Source organism: Onychomys torridus, chromosome 5 (assembly GCF_903995425.1).
Source record: "Onychomys torridus chromosome 5, mOncTor1.1, whole genome shotgun sequence".
Classification (NCBI taxonomy): domain Eukaryota; kingdom Metazoa; phylum Chordata; class Mammalia; order Rodentia; family Cricetidae; genus Onychomys; species Onychomys torridus.
Window position 1 is genome coordinate 51,081,284 of NC_050447.1, and position 25,429 is coordinate 51,106,712.

The window sequence follows — 25,429 nt, forward strand, 5'->3', positions numbered from 1 at the left end:
GTAACTCCAGTTCCAGGGGATCTGATGCCCTCTTCAGGCTTCTATGGGCATCAGGCATGCAATATGGTACACAGACATACATGCAGGCAAAACACCCATGTACATAAAATAAAAATAAATTAATCTGCTTATGTGTGTGTGAAAAAGAATGTACATGCACATGTGTATCTGTGCTGGCCCCTACTCCCGTGAAAATAAAAAGTCAGAAAAGGGCTGGGTGGTGGCAGCACACACTTTAATCCCTCAAACACTCAAAGTCAGGTGGACCTCTGTGAATTCAAGGTCAACCTGCTCTACAGAGATAGTTCTAGGACAGCCAAGGCTACACCAAGAAACTCTGTCTCAAAAGAAAAGAAAAGAAAAAGGTCAGAAAAAGGCATCAGGTGTCCTGGATTGTTCTCTGTATATTCCAGAGGGAGGGTCTTTCCCTGAACTTGGTGCTTGTGTTTTCTCAGCTAGTCTAGAAGTCAGAAAGCCCCAGAAATCCTGCCCTCTGCCCTCTGCCCTCTGCCTCTGCCTAAGTGCTAGACTTAGCTGGGCAGTGATGGTACACACCTTTAATCCCAGTACTTGGGAGACAGAGGCAAGTGGATCTCTGAGTTTGAGGCCAGCCTGGTCTACAGAACAAGCCCCAAGAACAGAGAAACCCTGTTCCCCCACCCCACCCATCAAAAAGACAAAGGAATAAGTCATAAAGAATTGGAAGCCACTACACATTGTTACCCTTCCACACCAGCCCCATTGGACACTTGTCACAAAGCCTAGCCTAGTGCTCGCCCTCATCTCACACCCCAGCTAGTTCAAGGGTGGCCTCAGCTGGCCTTGTCCTTTCCTAAGGTTGCAGATTGGAAAAAGCAGCCCAGCAACAGTACAAACATAGAGACACCTGTCTCCCAAGCCTGGGGAAAGCCAGCTCTGCTCCTCTGCATACTTTTCTTAGGCCTGGTGGCAACTTCCCCTCACTCCCTGTCACAACATTCTTTTGTCTACTGGTCCACAATTGACCTTTCTTAAGTCTATTCATGAAGCATTCAAAATAACACATTTAAAACAGAATTCAATGCCAGCTTAGTGACTCTTGCCTATAATTTCAGCACTTGAAAAGCTGAAATAGGATGTTTGCTTGAGTTGCCAAGGCCAGCTTGGGCTGCATAGTGAATTCCAGGCCAGACTGTTGTACATACCAAGACCCTATATGAGAAAAAAAAAAAACAAAACACTAAAATATAATATTAGGGGCTGGAGAGATGGCATTTGCTAAGGACCTGAGATCAGTTCCCAACACCCACATCAGGCAGCTCACAACCCTCTATAACTCCATCTGCAGGGGATCTGACAGTTGTGGCCTCCACAGACAACAGCATTCTCCTGCGCACGCGCGCGCGCACACACACACACAAACATCTACATGATTTAAAATAAAATAAATCTACCTAGGCTCAGTGTGCTGGGCTCTGCTGACTCCCCATGGGAGACCTCGATTTGGGGGATGTGGGGATGCAGGGTGGCTTGGGAAAGAAGGCTGGGGTGGGAGGAGGGAGGAGGGGGATCTGTGGATAGTATGTGGAGTGAGTAGAAATTTTCTTAATAAAGAAAAATGAAAAAATAAATCTAAAGATTAAATAAATAAAAATAGTAAGTTTTGGGCTGATGATGTAGGTAGCCTAGCATACACAAAGTTCTGGGCTCAATCCCCAGCACTGTATAAACTGGGCATGACCAAGCACTACTGTAATCACAGTACTTGGGAAGCAGAGACATAAGGATCACAAATTCAAGATCATCCTTGGCTATATAGTCAATTCAAAAGAAACCTAGGACACATGATACCATTTCAAAAAAAAAAAAAAAAGGATATCTTATGCTGTATATAGTTTGTATAGAGTTCACAACATATACTCACCCCATGTATATGTGTGCCTGTACTTCAGACAGCACCCAGGAGTTCTGTGTGCATGTATATGCATACTATGTGCCCTAGTGGAGGTCAGCTGACAACTTTCAGGAGTTGGTTCTCACTTTATTAATCCCAGGAATCAAACTCAGGCTTGGTAGCAAGTTACTTTATGCACTGAGCCATCTCAGTTTGCTGGCCTCACTTGGAGACAGGGTCTCATGTATCCCATGTTGGCCTATGAAGTGGATGACCTTGAACTTCTTGTCATGCCCTCTTCATGTCCTCAGTGTTGGGATTACATGTGTGGGCCACCACTACCAATGATATGGAGTACTAGAGATTGAACCAGGGTCTTCTGCACACTAAGCAAGCACTCAACTGAGCTAAATCCCTTGCCTGCCCACACATTTAAAAGTTCTTCCTCTGAAATCTTTGCTGACACCCATGTCTTAGCCTTCATCTGTGGAGTCACTTGCCATCTTCCAAGTAGCTAAGCTTTGCTTACTCAGCTTATTTTTGTTTCTTCTCTCAGGAGAATGAAGGTTGCTAATGACAGGAGCTGTCACTTCGTTTCTACAGTGTCCCTAGAGGTGTACTGTCCATCAGAGAGTAGTCCTTAGTAGATCTCTCCTAAAGCCATCTCCATGTCGTTTCTCGGCCTCCTTTTCTCTCCAGCTTACCTTGCTCCTTCATTCCCTCTAATCAATTTGAGGCCTGTCACCAAGTCCCCCCAAATCAGCCTCAGAATCCCCAACTGTTTCCTCCTATGTCTCTGTTTGTTTGTTTGTTCTTTTTTTTTTTTCTTTTTGGTTTTTCAAGACAAGAGTTTCTCTGTGTAGTTTTGGTGCCTGTTCTGGATCTCTGTAGACCAGGCTGGCCTCGAACTCACAGAGGTACGCCTGGCTCTGTCTCCCGAGTGTTGGGATTAAAGGCGTGTTCCTCCTCCACCACCACCACCACCACCACCACAACCACCACCTGGCTCCTCCTGTGTCTTTAATCTTTATTTGGGGACTAACAGAAGTTCTGGGTATCTCCCATCCCTCCACATCTTAAACCCTTTCATTGGGCCAGTTCTTTTTTGTTCTGCATTTCTAAGCACCAGAAGGGGCCAGTGGTCTCCTGAAGACAGACTCTGGAAATTCCCAGCAGACAGAGGGGACAAAGGCAAGCCTACTGGCAGACAAGATTTGGGTGTGGCATACATACTCACTTATCATAAATCCTATAAGTGTGGCTTATGGGAAACCCTACAACAGCAGGGTTGATTGGCCTCTGATTTGTTGAAAACCTATACTGACCAAAACAATGGATGTATTGGACAAGCTGGCCAGTAACAAGCTATGACCTTGATCACAAGGCCCAAAGGCCTAGGACCTTCACCCTTCAGGAAGACAGTGTCACTGTCCCCCAAGCATATAACATCTCTATGTATGACTGGATATGGGCTATGTAGAATGGTATATGAAGTAATGGCTGTATATATTGGACACAAACTCCTCCTTTACTGAAAACCACCTGAATGGCCATGTACAGACAAACATATCCTTTCCTACTTCAAATATCTTATTCCCCCATCAAGTGCTCCTGGACTGAAGAGATATCAAACTAGATATTCAGACACACAGGTTGTGTATTGGACATTCAGAGCTGATCCTCCTTTGCCAGTAACTGACCCATCTCCAGCAGCACTGAGGAATGATACAAGGCATGTTGCCAATTGTTGACCTCTCAATGGGCAGTGAACTCAGACAGGGAAATTCCAGTTTAGATAAACAGCAAACTTAAACTTGGCACACACCTGTAATCCCAGCACCCAAGAAGCTGAAACAGGAGGACCAACAGTTTGAGACCAACCTGGGCTACACAATGAGACCTAGTTTCAAAACAACACAATAAAGTATCAGGCATGGTAGTGCTCACCTCTAATCCCAGCACTAAGAATGCAGGAAGATTGTTCCTCCTATATAGGAGATTTTGTCTCCTCAGAGAAAGGGAGGGGCAGAGAGAAGGAGTTGTGTGTTTTTGTTTGTTTTTGGCTTTGGTTTTTCAAGACAGGGTTTCTCTGTGTGGACCTGGCTATCCTGGAACTCACTCTGTAGATCAAACTGCCCTCAAACTCAGAGATCCTACTCTGCCTCCCAATTGCTGGGATTAAAGGTGTACCATCACTGCCCAGTGAGAGACTGGTTCTTTTATTTGTTTGTTTGTTTGTTTGTTTATTTTGGAGCTGGGCATTGAAACCAGGGCTTGCTAGGCAAGCACTCTACCACTGAGCTAAATCCCCAACCCTGAGACTGATTCTTAAAACAATCTTTAGCTAAAAAACAAAATCTCCCCAAAATCACAGATATGAATCTGTTTATTCAAACAATCTGCAAAATTCAGGTGCTATACTATTAAGCAAATATGTGGTTTCAATCTATCTGACTTTGCTTCAATAGACTGAACTCTGTAACTGGATGACTGTGGGTACAATGATCAAATTATGCCATAGTCCAAGGGCTTCTGGGGCCAGGGTGAATGAGAAGGCAATTATGCTTTAAAAAACAAACAACAAAAAACAGTCAGGTACGGTGGTCCACAGCTTTAATCCCAGCACTCAAGAGGCAGAGGCAGGAGGATCTCTGGGAGTTTCAGGCCAGTTTATTCCTAATAGGGAGTTCCAGGACATACAGGAATACTGAGGGAGTGGGGGAGGGAGGGAGGAAAGGTGGGAGGGAGAAAGAGAGAAAACCCAGTCTCAAAGAGTAGAAGTCTACAAGGTAAGCTGTATTTAAGATGGTTACTTAGTTAAATATTAATAAGAAAGCCTAGATCATGTGGTGTTTTGTTGTTATTGTTTTGCTTCCTTTAAGACAGGGTCTCATCTCATGCATCCCAGGCTGGCCTTGAACTCTCTGTATAGCCAAATATGATTTTGAACTCCTCATCTCACTGCTTCTACCACCCAGATATTGGGATTATAGATGTACATCACCAAGCCCAAAGAAGTCTAGACTGGAAAACCAAAACAAGACTCAAAGTTCACCTTTTGTTTCCAGAAGGTTAAACTTATGCCTCCTTTGCAGATAAGACAACAAAGGAATCAAAAGCAGCTTGTCTGAGCCCCTAGTGATGATCAGTGAGAGGAAGGATCATAGTCCAGGAGCCCTCTGTGTCAACTTGGAATAGGAGCAGATAGTACAAAGGTCTAGAGCGGAGATGACCTTGCTCTCTCCTCGGGTGAGTACTCCTTGGACCTAGGGCTGGATATATCTGGTGTCAGGGTAAGGACCCCTAAGACACACTTGACTCAAGCAAGGGTTTGTCCTGACACTGCTTTTCTCACATTGGAGAACAAAACAGTGAAGGGAAGCCATGCCAAAGTGTCCTAGTGTACAGGATTTGACAGGCTAAGGCAGGTAATGAGGAAGTACAAATGAGCAAACAGAAGTTAAGAAAAACAGAAAGAATAAAGGTGAATGAGATGCTCTTGGAGATGGTAAAGTCAACATTTTTTTTTTTTTTTTTATTTTGTTGTTTGTTTCGAGACAGGGTTTCCCTGTATAACAATCCTGGCTGTCCTGGAACTCAATTGTGTAGACCAGTCTGGCCTTGAACTCACTGAGATCCACCTGCCTCTGTCTCCCAAGTGCTGGGATTAAAGGCATGTGCCACCACTGCCTGGCTAAAGCCAACCTTCTTACAGGAGGTGGACTGGTCCGAAGTGCAGCTTGAGAATAAAGGAAAGTGTGGGGAGAGACACTGTGAAAAGAGAGAATCAACTCCCAAAAGTTGTTCTCTGAACTACACGCACGCACACACACACACACACACACACACACACACACTTACATATGCACACACACAATCATAAGTAAAACATAATTTTAAAAGGAGAGTCAATAATCTTTTTCCCAGGCACTTATTACTCACAACATCTTAGTAATAACTACTGGTAAAATGGCTTTCTGGTTCACAAGTTGCTTTCACATGCATTTATTGCATTTTATCTTTATAACTACCGTGTGGGAAACCCAAGGTTGGCATTAGCCTGGCTTTGCAGATAATTATTATGCCCATTTACTGATGAGAAAATTGAGGCTAAATAACTTGCTCAGGGTTGTTGGCTAACAGGTTCCAGTGGCTGCTTTCTTACCATCTTCTGGTGGTGGTTATGACTCAATAGTCAGACAGAGGCCAGGCAGCAACCTGGGTCCTCAGCAAGAGCAACAAGTGATCTTAACTGCTGAGCTATCTTTCCAGGCCCTCCATCTGGTATTTTAACAAAGTTTAGCAGAGGAAGAACAGCAAGATGGCTCAGCTGGGGAAAGCTGGTTACTTATGATTGATCCCTGGGGCCCACCTAGTGAAAGGAGAAAACTGACTCTTAAAAGTTGTTCTCTGACCTCTTCACAGGCACTGTGTCACACACACACAATGTAAATGTAATAAAACCATATACTGCCGAGTGTAGTGGTATACAACTTTAATCCAATTACTCAGGAGACAGAGGCAGGTGGATCTCTTTGAGGATATCCCAGTCTACTTAGCAATTGGACTCTAGGACATAGAGATCCTTCCTCAGATAAAAAGAAAGAAAGAAAAGAAAAAAAAAAGGAACTGGGCAGTGGTAGCAGAGGCCTTTAATCCCAGCACTAGGGAGGCAGAGGCAGGTGGGTCTCTGTGAGCTTGAGGCCAGCCTGGTCTACAGAGTGAGTTCCAGGACAGCTAAAGTTAGTTACACAGAGAAACCCTGTCTCAAAAAAGAAAGAGAGAGAGCGAGAGCAAGGGAGAGGGAGGGAGAGATCCTGCCTCAAAACCTAGGTGGAAGACATAGAGCTGGAGAGATGGCTCAGGCGTTAAGAGCACTGGCTGTTCTTTCAGATGACCAGGGTTCAATTGTCAGCACTTATATGGCAGCTCTCAACTGTAACTCCAGTTCCAGGGCATATAATGCCCTTTTCTGGTCTCTGTTAGCACCAGGTGTACATGTGGTACACAGATACACACACACACACACACACACACACACACACATATATGTATATGTATATATATATACACACACATATATATACATATATATATACAGGGAAAATACCTGTGCTCATAAAACTATTTTATGACAGGCACCAAAGCTACACAGAGAAATCCTGTCTTGAAAAATCAAAAAAAAAAAAAATACTAATAATTTAAGAGCAAGAACAACAATAAAAGGTAGGAGAGAACTGACACCCAGAAAAGAAACCCACAGGTCCATAAGTAACAGTCTGACTGCCTGGCTTGCATTCCACTCTGTGCAGTACAGTCTACAAGGTGGCAGGTGATCTCACGCCCTTTTTCTCACTTCTGGGGAAGTATTTAATGTCCTGTAGACTAGCCTGCAGCTCTGTAGTAGCTAGTACTTATCAGCAGCTCTTCTTAAGGTTGCAGAATATTCTATTGGTTGTACAGAGAGTAGCCCCTAGGCTAAAAACTATCACTTATTTTTACTACCGGTTGCTTTTCCTGTTTCTCTCGTTCTTAAACAACCTTCCTTCACAACCTTCACAATCATTTCAACCTTCCTGTTTTTCTGGTTTTTTTTTTTCCCCATACACACACACACACACACACACACACACACACACACACACACACAGAGAGAGAGAGAGAGAGAGAGAGAGAGAGAGAGAGAGAGAATTTTTCTTTCATTTTTATTATTATTTTTTAAGACAAGGGTTTTGTTTTGTTTTGGAGACAGGGTTTCTCTGTCCAGGGTTTGGCTGTCCTGGAACTCACTCTGTAGACCAGGCTGGCCTCAAACTCACAGAGAGCCAGTCTACTTAGCAATTGGACTCTAGGACATAGAGATCCTTCCTCAGATAAAAAGAAAGAAAGAAAAAAAAAAAAAAAAAAAAAAAGGAACTGGGCAGTGGTAGCACAGGCCTTTAATCCCAGCACTCGGGAGGCAGAGGCAGGTGGATCTCTGTGAGTTTGAGGCCAGCCTGGGCTACAGAGTGAGAGCCAGGACAGACTCCAAAAGAACACAGAGAAACCCTGTCTCGAAACAAACAAACAAAAAAGTATTGTTGTTTTAATTATTTAATATTATATACCTAGAGAATACAGAAAAATACAGATTGGAACAAAGGTCACTCACTGTAAGTTCACTTCTGAGGCATGTGCATTTAGTCTGCTTTTAAACTAATTAAGCATTCGGGCACTAGACGAGGGCAGACTCACGGCTCCAGTAGCCCTCCCTCTGCCATACAGAGTGATAGCAGTGACCCTGACCAGGCCTAGAAATACAGCTGTCCATGGGTGGGACAGCAGGTCCTCCCTTCTGTTTCCGCATGAGTGAACATGAAAGCCCAATGGTATAAAGCCTGGGACAAAGGGTATTACCTCAGTGGTAGTGACTATAATTAAGAAGGCCCTCAATTTGATCACAAACACAGTTCTCAGAAACAAAACGCATTAGTAGTTGCCTGCTGCTAAGGGACTTAGGGAGATGGGGAGTGGACTATTAATGACTATAAATGAAGGAGAAAGGTGGGAAGAATGTTTGGGGAGATTATGAAAAACATTCTAAAATTATGTCTCTGTCTCTCTCTCTTTGGGGTGTGTGTGTGTGTGTGTGTGTGTGTGTGTGTGTGTGTGTACCAAAAACAGTCATCAGATCCTCAAGGAGCTGGAGTTATAGGTGGTTGTAAGCTGCCTGACATGGATGATAGGAACCAAACTCAGGTCTTTGAAAAAACAGTATAGTTCTTTTTTGTTGTTGTTCTTTTGAGACAGGGTTTCTCTGTGTAGCTTTGCACCTTTCCTGGAACTCGCTTTGGAGACCAGACTGGCCTCGAACTCACAGAGATCCGCCTGGCTCTGCCTCCCGAGTGCTGGGATTAAAGGCGTGGGCCACCTGTCCAGCTAACAGTCTAGTTCTTAAACACTGAACAATCTCTCCAATGCTCTCTCTCCCTCCCTCCCTTTACCTCTCTGCCTCCTCCTCCTCCCCTCCCCTCTATACAGGTTTTCAAGTAGGTAGCTCAGGCTGGTCTCAAATTCACAACATAGCCAAGTTTCATTTTCAATACATTCTCATTTCCTGTGAGTAACAATATGGACTTCTGTGTTGCCTAGGCCTTATATAAGCCTGGCTGAGATCCATGGTCAATCACTAGGGTTGGAAATTACTTCCAGAAGTGAGTCAGCCCAGGAGAAAACAAATGAGGTAGTATGAGGAGATCATTATCTACATGAATTTATCACCTTAAAAATTCTTTTTAAATGTGGACGAGTATTTTGTCTGCATGTATGTCTATGTACCACACAGGTGCCTGGTACTCAGTGAGGCCAGAAAAGGGTTTCTCCAAGAGCTGGTATTACAAATGGTTATGTGGGGTCTGGGAATCGATCTGGAGTCCTCTGGAAGAAGAACCAGTGCTCTTAACTGCTTAGCTAACTTTCCAGCCCCATCTACATTAACTTAAAGATGTATAGAACAAATGTTCCACTCTGCTTGACCCAGGAAGAGCTTAGTACTTTCCTTTCAAAAACATCTTCCTTCCCATCTGCTCTTCCTGCTGCAGTCTGAATTTGTTCTTAGTTCCTGAGATGAAAGAAAACATCAATCACTTCTCTATGACCATTAACCCTTGATGGGCTTGAACCTGTTTTTTAGCCCTCCCCAGGCCAGTGACGGACTATTCTGCATTTATTAGTCCACTTCTGACTTTAAGAGTTCCTCTTCTTCTTCCTTAGGATGGGGAGCGCAGTTTTCCTATTCTGAGCTGCTGCACTGCGTGGTCTCACACACCGTGGACATCCACATCATTTTCTGTAGCCAGCCAAGAACATCTTCAGGACCTCTGGTGTTAAGAAAACTATGGATCTAGTTAGTGGCTCACTCTTGTCAGGCCAGCACTCAGGAGGCTGAGCTTGAGGATCTGGAGTATGAGGCCAGAGTGTGTAGCACGGTGAACAGTGTATTAAAAATAAATAAAGGACAGAAAGTTGCCATCAGGGACCGAATCACACCCCCAAAGAAAGGCGATGTGAAAACCGAATCCTGTATTCACTTGCCAAGCACTGGAAACAGCAGCTTGAACTGGAAATAAAACAGACAGAAAATACCGGGTAACTGTAGCTTGTCTGCTCCGGAACCCGCAGGCTCCCAGCTGCTAGCGTTCGCGCTGCGCACCCTGCTGACACTGGAAATTTAGCAGCTAACCTTGCCGAGACCAGAAAGTTCTGACCGAGCAGACAACTTTCTCCACGGCGCAAGCGCTGGAGCAGGCCTCCCCCGCCAAACCTGACCATTAGGGCAGCCGGAGCCCCACTGCGCAGGCGCCGCTGTCGGCATCATGGCGGCCGCGTTGCTCCTATTGCGCGCGCTCCGCCAAAACCCGGACCCTGGGCCCAGGCGCCTATGGGGTCTTCTCCGGGGAAGGGACCCAGGCCTCTCGTCCGGGGCTGGGAGCAGGCGGCCATACATGGTCCGCGGGACTCCGGTTGGCCTCGCTGCGGCTGGAGGCCAAGCGCCGCAGGTAACCCGCTCCGAACCTAGCGGTGGCGGCGGGTGTCGCGGGTCTCGGCGGACCGGATGTGCGCCTGCACCTTCCTCTTTGGCAAGGCATCTGCTAGGCCTATCCGGCTGCTTGGTGCGGGAGGAGGGCTGATGTGGGCTGACTGAGGGGTGAGGGTGAGCCTCGGTGGTTCTTCTAGCCCTAGTGTGTATGTGTGAGATGTGTTGTACCTCAGGCCCTGGGGGTTTAGAATTGAGTCTATACCAGTTTCTTTCCTTCCTTTCCTTTTTGTTTTTGGGGCAGGATTTCATGTAACCTGGAACTCAATGTGTAGTCAAAGCAGCTCTGGAATTCATGATCCTTTTACCAGCACCTTCGGGAGCGCTGGGGTTATATGTGTGGGCCACCCTACCAGGATGATTTCACCAGTGTCTGACATTAGTGGTACAGTTGGCTCAACTGGACCAGTTCCATTAGGATGAATGTCAGCACCTTTGGAAAAATAATTGTTGCTTAGAGCAATAGGAAGCTTTTTGCATGAAACGAAAACCATGTAGCTACAGAAGTAGTTTGTTATTGAGAGGAATTCCTTGAGTTCCGAATGGGAAGGCTGTGCTTCCTTCAGGCCCCTCATCTCAGCCTAATGAAGTTTTGATATTATCTTAAAACTTCCAGCCGGGCGGTGGTGGTGCACGCCTGTAATCCCAGCACTCAGGAGGCAGAGCCAGGTGGATCTCTGAGTTCGAGGCCAGCCTGGTCTACCAAGTAGGTTCCAGGAAAGGCGCAGAACTACACAGAGAAACCCTATCTCGAAAAAACAAAAACAAAAAACTTCCAAGTGGTTACATTTCAGGGCACTGTAAATATTACAGATAAATATGCACTTGAATTTATGTATTTATTTATTTTTTAAGCAGAGCAAGTACACCTGCAATTTCAGCATTTACAGGGAGGCTGAGGCCAGGAAGATTGTGAGTTGGAGCCTGAAACTAGTCTTGTGATTCTCAGTCTATGGTTGAAAGTTATTGGCTTTTGTGGTTGTTTCTTTTTTGTTTTGGTTTGATTTTTGGCTGAATCCAGTGACATTTATTGATGGAATTGACAGTAGAGCTCCCTAGGCCCTCCTCTTTTGTGAGGCAGGTCTAGGATGGAAACTCTGAGGAGGGGGAGAGCCTCGGTATTTTAATAGAGCATTTGACTCCTCAGCACTGGAGGGCCTCCCTTTTTCTTTTGTGATTTTGCTGGGATAGGTGGTCCAGGGTTCTCCCTGAAGGCAGTGTAGAGCATGAGGTCCACCATCTTGTTGCTATAGCCAAATTCACTGTCCCAGTAAATGAGTTTGGCACAGTGGTAGCTGAGTGGAGTGATAGCCCCGACATAAAGGTAGAAGAGTGGGTATCACTGTTAAGGTCTCAGAAGACAACTGGGTCCTCAGTGTAGCTCATGATGCCCTTTAGCGGTCCCCTTGATATCTGCTCACCACCTTCTCTCTTTTTTTTCTTTTTTAAATAATTTATTTATATTTCATGTGCATTCATGTTTTGCCTGCATGAATGTCTATGAAAGTGTTGGATCCCCTGGAACTGGAATTACAGACAGTTATGACTTGCCATGTGGGTGCTGGGAATTGAACATGGATCCTCTAGAAGAGCAGCCAGTGCTCTTAACCTCTGAGCCATCTCTCCAGCCGTCTTCACCACTTTTTTTTTTTTTTTTTTTTTAATGGTGTAGCTTTGGTGCCTGTCCTGGATCTCTCTCTGTAGACCAGGCTGGCCTCAAACTCACAGAGATCCTCCTGGCTCTGCCTCCCAAGTGCTGGGATTAAAGGCGTGCGCCACCACTGCCCGGCATTCACCACCTTCTTGATGCCAATATGTTTGGCAGCTTTCTCCAGGTTAGATCCAGGGCAGACATTGGGAATGGGTGGACATTCAGGAGGCCATGCCGGTAAGCTTCCTTTCTGTGCAGCTCTGGGATGACCTCACCCACAGTATTGACAGTGCCAGTGGATGCAGAGGTGGTGATGTTCTGGGCACCTCCATTGCCATCATGCTGATTTCCCAGAGAGGCCATGTAGTGGTGATGGCATAGATTGTGGTTATGAGTTGTTCGGGACATCGAAGTTCACAGAGATGGCCCTGGCCATCAGGGCTAAGCAGTTGGTGGTACAGGAGGCATTGTTGATACTCTTTTTTGTTTGTTTGTTTGTTTTGTTGTTGTTTTTGTTGGTTGGTTGGGTTTTTTTTTTTTTTTTTTTTTTTTTGGTGTTTTGAGACAGAGTTTCTCTTTGTAGCCCTGGCTGTCCTGGAACTCACTCTTTAGTCCATCTTGGGCTCAAACTCTGAGATCTACTTAGCTCTGCCTGTGCCACTACCACCCAGCTTGTTGATGCCCTTGAGTGAGTTTTAGTTCACAACTATCACCAGGGGCAAAGATGTTGACCTTTTGGCTTCACCTGTCAAATGGGCCCCAGTCTTCTCCATGACAGTGAAGAAAGGAGTGGACTTCACAATATACTCACAGTATGACCCCATTTGATGTTGTAGGAATATCACCATAAGAAGATAGAGATAGCCTTCCCATTGGTAACAAGGTTTCAGTTCTTAGCCTCACTATACTATGAATCAGAAAAATGTTCAATTGGATTGTTGATCTTCATATTTAAAGGTTGGTGGGTCATGGTAGTATTTACTTTTTATCACAGCACTCATGAGCAGAAGCAGGTAGATCTCTGTGAGGTCAAGGCCAGCTTGATCTACATATGGAGTTCCATGCTAGGCCAGCCAGGGCTACATGTAAGACCCTAATTTGTGGGGGAAATGAACATAAAAGTCTAAGCCAATTGTAGAACACACCTATAATGCTATATTTGGGAGGTAGAGATGGAAGGTCAGGATTTCAAAGCCATCCTCAGCTACATAGTAAATTTGGAGCCAGCCTGAATATATATAACTGAACATAAGGCAGTTATAAACAACAAAAGCAAAAACGAAACAAGCTCTGGGTTGGTGGCACATGTCTGTAATCCCAGCACTTGGGAGGCTGGTGCAGAAGGGTCACTGAGTTTGAGGCTAAACTCTGTGTCACAGTGCTGGGATTATAGGCACCTACCACTATGGGGTACTGGGGATCAAACCCATGGCTTCCTATATGCTAGACGAGCACTCTGCCTACTGTTCCATATCCCTAGCCCTGTGTTGTTTTGGTGTGTGGTCTTAGTGTTACCTCAGTCTTTTTCTTTTTTACAGAACTTGCTATTTCGAATACTGATCCCTAGCTTTGGAGGTATTAGCGGATTGTTACTGAAACAGCATATAGTTCCAAATGCAATCAGACTGTGGCAGCTTTCAGGTGTGTATCTATGCATTGCATGTTCCCTTAGTGATGGACACAGATTTTACTGTCGTCCTATAAGAGTATAATGGAAGAGGAGCATGGTCTAGTATGCTTGTGATCCCAGCACTGAAATAGGGGGCTACCAGTTCAAGACTAGCCAGAATTAGCTAGTGAAACCCTGTCTTCAAAAAAAAAAAAAGAAAAGAAAGAAAGGAAAGAGTTCAAGGTTCAAGTTGTCTGAAAACATAGTACTTACTATAGTGAGAGCATGTGGCTTTCAGTAGAGTAGCCTAGGAGCAGAAGGCTATTCAAATGGCCTAAGTGTGCAGCAAAATCTGCCATTTCCATCTGTATACATACGCTGTGATCAAATCTAAGAATGTAGTTTCCTTGACAAGTGACAAGCGACCACTAGGAGAATGTTGCTAGTTTGACTTTGACTAGAAAACTAAGAACAGCCATCATAAAAACTGTGATCTTCTGACCTCTTTAGTGCTGAGATTACAGGTATGTGCCCCTGTGTCTAGTTTTATATGATGATAGGGATTGGACTCAACTTTGTGCATGGTAGACAAGTACTCCACCAACTAAGCTATATTTTCATTCCAAACTTTGGTTCTTTCTGTTGTGAGCCTGTTAGTCTTTGGATAGACTGAAATGATGTTTATAGATAGGGAGTCTGAGTACTTCTTGATCATCCTGCCTTTACCTTCCCAGTGGTAGAATACAGGACTATGCCACTACTCACCTGGTTTTGGTTTGGTTTGGTTTGGGTTTTTAGTGTCTGTTTTTGTATTGTTGAAACAAGGTATTAATTTGTGGTTTATACTGGCCTTGGACTCATAATCCTCCTGTCTTTACCTTCCAAATGTTGGGATGACAGGTGTGCTCTACCAGGCCTAGACTTATTTTTCCTTACATTATGTTTTGTTCAGCAGCTGTGTGTGTGTGTGTGTGTGTGTGTGTGTGTGTGTGTGTGTGTGTGAGAGAGAGAGAGAGAGAGAGAGAGAGGGAGGGAGAGAGGAAGGAAGGAGGTCCCCCGTGGATCTCTCCTACATTGTGAGTCCTAGGAATAAAATTCAGGTCATCACGCTTGGCAGCAAGAACCTTTACCTATTGAGCCATCTTAATTAGCCCTCGTCTTAAAAATATAAGTGGTGGGGACTGGGAAGATGGCTGAGCAGTTAAGAACATTGGCTACTTTTTCAGAGTTTGGTTCCCAGAACCCACTTGGCAGCTAAGCCTTCTGTAATGCCTCTTCTGGAGGATCCAATTCTTTCTGGCCTTCGCTAACACAGCACAAGTGGTGCACAGATGTACATGCAGGCAAAACATCCACACACATAAAATAAAAAATAAATCTTAAAAAATAAATCAAGCATGAAGTTGAAGTTGTATTTCATTGTCACTGTCATTTTTTATTTGTTTGTTTTGTGTTTTGGAGACAGGGTTTTTCTGTTGTAGCTCTGGCTGTCCTGGAACTCACTTTGTAAAACAGCTTAGCCAGATATGGCACCTAGTTTCCTCAGGCATGCACATGATAGACATATAAACAGGTAGGCAAAACATCCATATCGATAAAAAATATTTTTTTTAATTAATTTTTAAAAAATTTTTTTGAGACAGGGTTTCTCTGTGTAATAGTCCTGGTTGTCCTGGAACTCTCTTAGTAGACAAGGCTGGCCTCAAATTCATAGAGATTCACCTGCCTCTGCCTCCCAAGTACTAGGATTAAAGGCGTGTATCACGACCACCAGGTGGTTTTTTTTTTAAATTTTTAATTTTTTTGCTCATTTATTTATTTATTTTGAAATAGGGTTTTTCTGTACATCCCTGGCTGTCCTAGAACTTGCTTTGTAGATCAGGCTGGCCTCAAACTCAGAGATCTCTGCCTGTTTCTACTTCCTGAGTGCCAAAGATGTGTGCCAGCACACCTGGATGGAGATACATAATTTTTTTTTTTTTTTTTTTTAAGATTTGCTGGCATGGTGATTTTTCTCTCCCATTTGTTGAGACTTTGGGCAAGGCCAAACCTTTCCTGTACTTTTCCGTGCAGCCTTATACCAGCCTGTCCCTGTCCCTGGCAGCTGAGCTGCTGCTGCTACCATAGGTGCCGACAATTTGAGTCATTCGTCTGTTTAGTTCATTTAAAGCATGTTTAGATTGTTCCGGGCTAAGCGTGTGTCATTTTTAAACTTACGTCTGTGACACCATGTGTGTCGGGGGGGGGGGTGGGGTGGGTGGGTGAATTTTGGGATCAAACCCAGCATGTATCCTGCCCGCCACTGAGCTATATCCTCTAGTTCTGTATTCTCTCACGTTAGCCAATTTAAAAAATTATTATTTTTTCGTTTCTGTTTTCTTTTGTAGCTCTGGCTTGTGTATAACACCTTGTAACCTGGTGGCATGGAATTCAAGGTGATCCTTTTGTCTTCTGAGTGCTAGTAGTACAGTTATGAGCTACGTACCTGGCCAGCCATTTTGCTGCTTTATTTAAAAATGATTATTAGTTTTCTTTATCTCATGTATATGAGTGTTTGGCCTGAATGTTTCTGTGTGCACCACAGGTGTGCCTGCTGCCTGAGCAGTCAGAAGAGGGTGTTGGATCCCCTGAGACTGAAATTATGGATGGTTGTAAACACCTTATGTGCGTTCTGAGAACTGAACCCAGGCCTTCTGCAAGAGCAACAAGTGCTCTTAATTGCTGAGCCTCTCTCCAATCTCATTTTACTTTTTTTTCTTTCTTTTTCTTTTTTTTTCCCTTTTTGTTTTTTGTTTGTTTGTTTTTTCGAGACAGGGTTTCTCTGTGTAGCTTTGTGCCTTTCCTGGATCTCGCTCTGTAGACCAGTCTGGCCTTGAACTCACAGAGATCCACCTGCCTCTGCCTCCTGAGTGCTGGGATTAAAGGCATGTGCCACCACCACCCAGCCTCATTTTACTTTTTTAAAAATGAAAAAAAAATTTTTTTTGCAATGAATGTGTGTGTACATGAATCCAGATGCCCACAGAGGCCAGAAGAGGGTATTGGTGTTGGATTCTCTGGCACTGGAGTTACAGGTGTCTAAGAAGTATGTTTCAGCCACTAGCTATCCAGTTTAGATAGCAAAAATTTGTCTTTAGACATTAGTAGTTCATTATTCTATCACAAGTAGATGTTGTTAGTGGCATACATAGAAGGAAATGCTGTCATACCTGATGCAGGAATTCTCAGGCATAGGCTCCAGGTGGTTTCTGTTCTGATGTGGTTATTTGTGGACATACTGCTTTCTTGGATGTCTCTTGTAGCTACAAACTTAATCCTTTTCTTATTGATTATAGGTGGCACTTACTATTTTAATACCTCACAGAGGAAGCAGAAGAACAAAGACAATGATAAACCCAAAGGCAAGGCCCCTGAAGATGATGAAGGTACTGATGTTCCTGTACCTGTCCCTCTTGTGCCTCCTTGTGGATTCCCCTCTTGTTAAGAAAGGCAGAGTTGATTGCCTGTCCCCGTGTGAACTGCCCTCCCTCTGTGCTTGCTGAGTCCTTGGTTCTCTCAAAGATGCTTCTGTGGACCCCGTGTCCCTCTGTCACACTCGAGAATGTCTGAGGCAGACAGAGCTTCCGTCTCTGCACAGAAAGGGCAAATCCTAAATCCTGGGAGTGGAGACTGTGGTGAGCCCAGCCCTGTGCATACTAGTCAGGGGTTCCACTGTTCCTGAATGTGTGAAGCCAGCTAGCAGATGAGTGAGGAGCAGGCAAATGAGTGGGCCAGGTTTACAGCTGCAGGATCACCACCGTTTACACGCTAACAGTGCCCTGTTCCAGTTCAGAGCCGCACTTGGGGAAACCAACAACATCCTCATAGCTTAGGTTTCACCCGCTGGAGCTAGGACTCGTCCAGGAGTGTAAAGCACATAGAAGATGAGTGTTTGAACTGAACTTTGAGAGTTTAAGTTTCTTAGGTAGAAGCTGCTTTTTGTTTTTGTTTTTGGAACCAAAAATGTTGGAAGTTATCTACCCTTAGAGATAGTTAGTATGTGCTTAGCGTTGTACTAAGTATTTTCGTACGTTGTCTCATTTAATTCTGTTCTCAAAATAGAGCAAATTCTAAATGGATTAAGTGTATTTACTTATTTATTTATTTGAGACAGTCTCACTTGGATCAGGCTGGCTCTGAGCTTGTGCCTCTTCTGAGTGAATGCTGGTATTATAGGCATGCACCATCACACTTACCCAGGTTATTCAATCTAAAGGGAAAACAGGCTGTGGGAGATGGGTCAGTGAGTACAGCACTGTCATGCAAGTGTGAGAGTTTGGATCCACAGCACCTGTGTGAATGCTGAGCAGTCAGCAGCCTGTCTGTCTGTAAATCCCATCACTGGGGAGCAGAGATAGGGAATCGCTGGTGCAAGCTGACCAGCTAGACTGGTTGAATCACAAGCTCTGGTTCAAGTAAAAGATCTTGTCTTAGTATATAAGATGGAGAACAATGAAGGAAGTCACCTGATGTCAACTTCTGGCCTCCACACGCACATGTGCACCGACCTACATGTGTGCTCACACATATGAATACATGCACACTACACACTCAAACCACACACATAGTTTTTGGTTTGTTTGTTTTTAAGCAAAACTAAAAAGAATTAGAACATACAGGTGAACATTTCACGTCTTGAAGTGAAAAAGGCTTCTCTTCTTTCTTCCTCCACCTTTTTTCACATAAAGTATCATGTAGCCCAGGCTGGCCTAGAACTTACTGCATAGCTGAGGCTTCCTTGAGCTGATCCTCCTGCCTCAGCTTCCCAAGTGCTGGGTTTATAAATGTTTGCCTCTGCTCCTGGCTTTGGCTTTGTTGTTGTTTTGCTTGTTTGTTCATTTTTGTTTTGAGACGGGGTCTTGCTCTGTAGCCTTGGCTGGCCATTGCCTCAGACTCTCAAGTATTGGGATTATAAGTCTTCATGCGTGGCTCTTTAAATTTTATCTATCTATCTATCCCTCCATCCATCCGTCTATCTATTTATTTATTTATAGAGTTTTTCTGTGTAAGGGTTTCTCTGTGTAACCTCCCTGGCCGTCCTGGAACTAATTCTGTAGAGGAGGTTGGCCTTGTATTCAAAGAGATCTGCCTGTTTGCCTCCTGAATGCTGAGATTAAAGGCACGTGCCACCACAACCTGGCTAGAATAAACCTTTGATGAAATTTTCAGGCAAGGGTTAGAAAGATGGCCCAGTGGTTACTTCTTGCTCTTGCAGAGGATCTTGGTCATTCCCAGCACTCACATGGTAGCACACAACCATCTAGGTTGTGTTCTCGTTCTGGGACCTCTGATATCTCTTCTTCAGGCCTCCATGGGCTCCTGCATGCATGAGGTGCATATGAATTCACACAGTTGTGTGTGTGCACACAATAAATACATTTCAAAATTTTTAGTAGTCTCCTAAGGAGGATGCCTCCATTGTTTCTGCAGGGTGAGACTTGTCCTTATCTTTCAGGTTTCTCTACAGGTTATCAGTAGTCAGATTGAATGGTATGGATCTAGAACTATCTACATGGTGCTCACAGCAGGAAGGATTTCTGAGCCTGAAAACCTGGTGACTCTTCCCTTGAAATTCAGTAACATCATTTTGTCTTTACATGCCTGAACCAGTGACCTATTTAGCAATTGACAGCCACCCCCCCAAAGAATTTTGGCAACAAAGCTTACTATTAGTCAGCTGGCTGTGCTGCTGACTGGTGGATATAAAATGCGATAGCTTTGATGGAGCCTTAAGCACTTTGGAGACAGTGTGACATCAGATACTCAGGCAGCAAAAAAACTCTGCTGTGAACTTTCTGAGCTGGTACGTTATTAAGCCCAAAGATTTGCAAGAAATGTGTAGGAAGCAGTATTTAGAGGCCTGAAGGTATGGCTCAGTGGTTAAAGAGTTCTACTGCTATTGCAGAGGATATGAGTTCAATTCCCAGCACAAACTGCCTGAAATTCTAGTTCCAGGGGATCCATTACTCTTTTTTGGCTCTGCAGACACTGTACTCAAAGGTATAAACCTACACTTAGACATACACATAATTAAAAATATTTAAGAACAAACTGAAGTTTTGAGATCACAAATAAACATGGCACAGATCAATGGGGGACAGGCAGGATTGGGCAGTTTGGGAGAGTCCTTGAGGAAGGAGTTGAGCTCTGGGCATGCACTCCCAGGGCCGGGGTTCACTGTCTCTTGTGATGGGATCATGGGAATAGAAATGAGGGACAACATGATAGTCTTAAGGACTAGTATATGAATTATATTTATTAATTTTTGACTTTTTGAAATTGAGAGAGGAATGGTCTCAATTTTGTAGCCCAGGCTGGACTTGAACATTTAACTTTTTTGCCCCAGTCTCCCAAGTGCTGGGATTACAGTTATTACAGGTATACAACATCATGTTTGCCCCACCCCCACCCCTAACACAAGACCAGGGTTGTATATATTCAGGTTGTTTTTGTGTATGGATGTTTTGTCTTAATATGTGTCTGTGCACCACATGTGCGCTTAGTGCCCTGGGGCTGGAGTTCTAGACAGCTGTGTGTTGTCAGTGGGTGCTGGGAATTGAACCCAGTCAGTCCTCTTAACAGCTGGACTATCTTTCCAGCCACTCCTAGGCAGTTTTTGAACTCACTGTGTAGCAGAAGCCTCCTATTTCTACCTCCTAATTGCTGGGCTTACAGGTACGTGCAACCATGCCCAGCTTTGGTTTATTTTTATTTTATTTTATCTATTTTTTATTATTATTTTAAGACATGGTTTCACTGTGTATTTATGATTGTTCTAGAACTTTCCATGTAGACCAGGCTGACCTCAGACTTTGAGATCCCCCTGCATCAGTACTCCAGAGAGCTGGGCTAAAAATGTGTACTACTGCCGGGCAGTGGTGGTGTACACCTTTAATCCCAGCACTCAGGAGGCAGAGCCAGGCGGATCTCTGTGAGTTTGAAGCCATCCTGGTCTACCAAGTGAGTTCCAGAAAAGGCGCAAAGCTACACAGAGAAACCTTGTCTCAAAAAAAAAAAAAAAAAGTGTACTACTTTGGTTTGGTGTTTTGTTTTGTTTCATTTCATTTTGTTTTTTTGGTTTTGGTTTTTTGAGACAGGGTTTCTCTGTGTAGCTTTGCGCCTTTCCTGGAACTCGCTTTGTAGACCAGGCTAGCCTCGAACTCACAGAGATCTGCCTGCCTCTGCCTCCCAAGTGCTGGGATTAAAGGCGTGTGCCACCACTGCTCAGCCTATTTTGGTGTTTTTAAGACAGAGTGTCCCGTATCCCAGGCTAGCCTTAAACTCACTATGTAACTCAGGAAGACTTTGAACTCTTGATTTTTCCTACCACCACCTCCCAATCACTAGCATTACAGGCACGTATCACCATTATCTATTTTGTTTCAATTATTGTGTATGTCAGTGTACCTACCATATGCGTGTAGTGCCGGAAGTAGATGTGGTACTGGAACTGGAGTTACATACGGTTGTGAGCTGCCGTTTAGGTGCTGATCCTCTGGAAGAGTACCCAGTAGTCTCAACCCTTGAGCTATCTCTCTAGCCCTGTATTTGAGTTTTTATTATATCTATTTATGTGTGTATTGTGCAGAAGGGGCATGCATGCATAATGTGCTTGTGACAGTTGGACAGCAGATTATGGGAGTTGGTTTTGTCTGTCCACTGTGTGGGTCCAGGTCATGAGGCTTTGCAGCGAGTGCCTTTACTTGCTAAGCTATTTTGCCAGCCCTGGAGTCTTTGGTGTGTATGTGCTCGTGAGCATTTGAGATTATGATTTGGGGATTTTGTTCCTTTTTTTAGCCCTAGTTGTGCTGGAACACACAGAAATCCACTTGTCTCTTCCTCCCAAGGGCTAGAATTATATATACTATGTGTATGTACATATATACATACTATGTTTATGCAGACTCTGATAGAGAGCAGAGGGCTTTGGATCCTTCTGCCTCTGCCTCCCAAGTGCTGGGATTAAAGGCCTGCACCACTACACTTGGCATCAACTTTTTTTTTTTTTTTTTTTTTTTTTCAGAGCTAAGGACTGAACCCAGGGCCTTGCGCTTGCTAGGCAAGCACTCTACCACTGAGCTAAATCCCCAACCCTAGCATCATAGTTTTAAATATTACATTTGAAGAAATCAGTCTGGGTAGAGGGGGAATTCGACTCTTCCATGAACGAAGAAGATATTATCTTTTGGGGCAGATGGGAGCAGGGCCTTGCTGTGCCTGATAGCTTATATATGCTACAGGTATTATGTTTGTATTTAGTTTACAGCATGCATTGCAGTACCTGTGTTTCTTTCTGGACTTGTAGTGGATAGTCTTCTGTATGAGGCAACAGCATGGTGTTCCTTGGATGGCTTTTTACTTTAAAAGTTGTTACATGCTATTCACAGTGGGAACTATGACTTCCTCTGAAGTGACTTTAGTGAATAAAGTCTCAGTGACTGCAGACAGCATATGGATAGCATTAGTCAAGTGTATCATCTCTTCTTTTTCTCAGGGGTAGGGGTGGGGGGTGGTAGTGGTGTTGAAACAGAGTCTCTCTATGTAGTCTTGGCTTTCCTGGGGCTCTCTATGTAGACCAGGATGCCCTTGAACTCACAGAGGTCCTCCTCCTTCTGCCTCCTAAGTTCTGGGACACATGGGAGGTGCTTAGTCTTACTGCAACTTGATATTCCATGGTTTTGGGGTTTTTTGTTTTTTGTTGTTGTTGTTGTTGTTAGTTTTGTTTTTTTGTTTGTTTGTTTTTTGGTTTTTCGAGATAGGGTTTCTCTGTGTAATTTTGGTGCCTTTCCTGGACCAGGCTGGCCTCGAACTCACAGAGATCCATCTGCTTCTGCCTCCCAAGTGCTGGGAGTAAAGGCGTGCACCACCACTGCCTGGCTTGCCATGTTTTATTTGTACTCATAGGAGACTTGCCCTCTCCTGGATGGAGACGGAAGACGAATGGATTGGGGGGTGGGAGGAGGGATTGGGAGAGGAGAATGAGGGTGAGGCTGCAGCCAGGATATAAAATAAATAGATGAATAAAAAATAAATAAGGAGCTGGAGAGATGGCTCTGAGGTTAAGAGCACTGACTGCTCTTCCAAAGGTCCTGAGTTCAATTCCCAGCAACCACATGGTGGCTCACAACCATCTGTAATGAGATCTGGCACCCTCTTTAACATTCAGGCAGAACACTGCATACATAATAAATAAATAAATAAATCACAAATAAACAAACAAACAAATCACTAATAAATAGATAGACAGATAGATAGATAGAAAGAAAGAAAGAAAGAAAGAAAGAAAGAAAGAAAGAAAGAAAAGTGTATACCACTATGCCAGGCCTAGGATAACACTTAAAAAACAGGCAGAAACTTGGGATTCATTGGGACACAGATCCTGTCCCTCCTTTGCTGGTATTTGTAAGGAGAGAGTTAGAAATGAGGCCCTTTGCTCATGTGAGAATGTGCCTGGGCTTATTCTTGATGTACCTGACTCTCCCTGTGTTCTGTTCAGAGGAGAGGAGACGAAAAGAGCGGGAAGACCAGATGTATCGTGAGAGGCTGCGCACCTTGTTCATCATTGCTGTTGTCATGAGCCTGCTCAACTCCCTCAGTACCAGTGGGGGCAGTATTTCCTGGACTGACTTTGTCAATGAGATGCTGGCTAAAGGCGAGGTGCAGCGTGTGCAGGTGGTACCCGAAAGTGATGTGGTGGAAGTCTATCTGCATCCTGGAGCCGTGGTGTTTGGGCGGCCTGTGAGTCGGGGTGAAGGCATTGGACTGGGAAAGTTGGGAGTTTCCCTTTTTCAATCAGCCTTTTTCTTTTTCTTTTCTTTCTTTCTTTCTTTTTTTTTTTTTTTTTTTGAGCTGAGGATCGAACCCAGGGCCTTGCACTTGCTAGGCAAGCACTCTACCACTACTGAGCTAAATCCCCAACCCCTCAATCAGCCTTTTAATCCTGAGCTTGCCTGGTTGTCTACAGAGTAGGGCTTGCTGCAGGGTTTGAACAGTGTTTGTTCGGGTGGGACTTCAAGAAGGTAGTCAGAGGAGCTCTTGACAAGAAAGACAGCTCTGATGGCGTGTCAGTGGAAGAGGTGAAAATAAGTGACAGTTGATTCTAAACAGTATCTCCCAGGTCTGAGAGGATAAGGAGATGAGACCATCTGCAGCCTAGAAGTTGTGCTGAGCCAATCTGGGTAAGTGCAGGGCTAGCTATGAAGTCAGAAGGCCTGGGCTTTGTCTCAGGTCACGAAGATCTGGGAGAGCTAAGGTGGTAAGGAGTTACTGTAAACAGTTTGCAACATAGCTCTTAAGTGGATGGCTGGCAGAGATGGATGCAGAAGTAGATGATGGGCTACTAGTTGGAGGCCTGCTGACACCATAGACCGGTCTGCCCTTTGGGGATATAAAATAAATGCAAGTTAGTGAAGGACTGGAACTCAGAGACGACAAGGAGGGACTGTGCTCACGCCAAGATCCCAGCTTGGGAGCCCGGGTTTAGATCAGGTGGGAGGCTCAGTGTCAGAGATCAGGGACATGTCCCACCCCAGGGTGAGAGTACTCACAGTTGAAGCTGTGGAGACTGGCCTCAGAGGACAACCAGTATGAAGATGCAGCCACCTATCTGCTTCAGTTCTTAGAGTCTCTCTCTCACTTCTCCCCCAGTGTCACATACCGTTACTGAGTCCTGAAAGCATTCAGGCAAAGGTATACCTAGAATATCCTTTTTTTTCTATGTGAGCCTTAAAACTGCTTGAGTATAGGGCTATTTAGGACTATGATTGTTTTTAGACAGAGTCTTACTCTGTAGCCCTGGCTGGTCTGGGCCTTACTATGTAGACCAGCCTCACCTCAAACTCCTAGAGGTCTGCCTGCCTCTACCTCCCAAGTTCTGACATTAAAGGTGTGTGCTACCATAACAGACCCAGTTGGGTGGCAGGAGAGTGTAACTGTGAGAGGCCACCTGGTGATCGCCCCTCTTCCAAGTGACCACGCCAGACTGTAGGCACAGTCTCTATTTGTAGGCTCTACTGACGAGAATGAGCCTATTCTTCCAGTGGAGTATATTTTCTTTCAACAGATCTGTTCTGCACCCGAAAGGACACCTTGAGATTCCTTTTACATGGATGTGGGTGGCATGAGTGTCATCTGGTCCAGAAAGTTCTATTAGATCAGCTCTGTTCTGATAACTTGTAAGAACTGGGGCAATGGGATCAATACACACTGTCAAACAACAAAAGCTCAATCCATCTAACCACAACAATGAATGCGTAAAACAAGTACCTGCCCCAAAACACCCGCCTGCCTCAGCAAAGGTGTGCAGAGCACTCTGACTTTGCACAAGCATCTGGATGAGGCAGATACAGAAGGTCCCAGATGGGGTTGGGGATTTAGTTCAGTGGTAGAATGCTTGCCTAGCAAGCACAAGGCCCTGGGTTTGATCCTCAGCTACACACACACACACACACACACACACACACACACACACACACACACACAAAGTCCCAGACACTACATAGAATGTAGGGTTTGAACTGGCTTCTGAAATAAGACACTTTGTTTGCTCTTGAGTCTGGCAGAGTAAAGAGGGTCATTTCAAACCTTTTCCCCTTATGCAGGTTAGTGAAGCTATTTGGGTATTAGAATGGCTTGACATATTGGGAAAGCCCAGAGCAGACATCTAGGATCAGTAAAGGTAAT

The 25,429-nt window shown here is 44.5% G+C and overlaps 1 protein-coding gene across 2 annotated transcripts in view; it reads left to right on the forward strand.

The window, feature by feature from the left end:
* The first annotated feature begins 10,192 nt into the window (after positions 1–10,192).
* The window catches only part of Spg7 (SPG7 matrix AAA peptidase subunit, paraplegin), a 42,498-nt gene continuing 27,261 nt past the window's right edge, over positions 10,193–25,429 (forward strand). The window contains exons 1-4 of one of the 2 annotated variants that reach the window (XM_036187924.1): positions 10,193–10,410; positions 13,638–13,740; positions 17,044–17,133; positions 23,244–23,485. In XM_036187924.1, coding sequence (XP_036043817.1) covers positions 10,228–10,410; positions 13,638–13,740; positions 17,044–17,133; positions 23,244–23,485 — 618 coding nt within the window. In that variant the 5' untranslated portion in view covers positions 10,193–10,227. The remainder of the gene's footprint in view (positions 10,411–13,637; positions 13,741–17,043; positions 17,134–23,243; positions 23,486–25,429) is intronic. The other variant, XM_036187925.1, reaches the window with a different exon arrangement.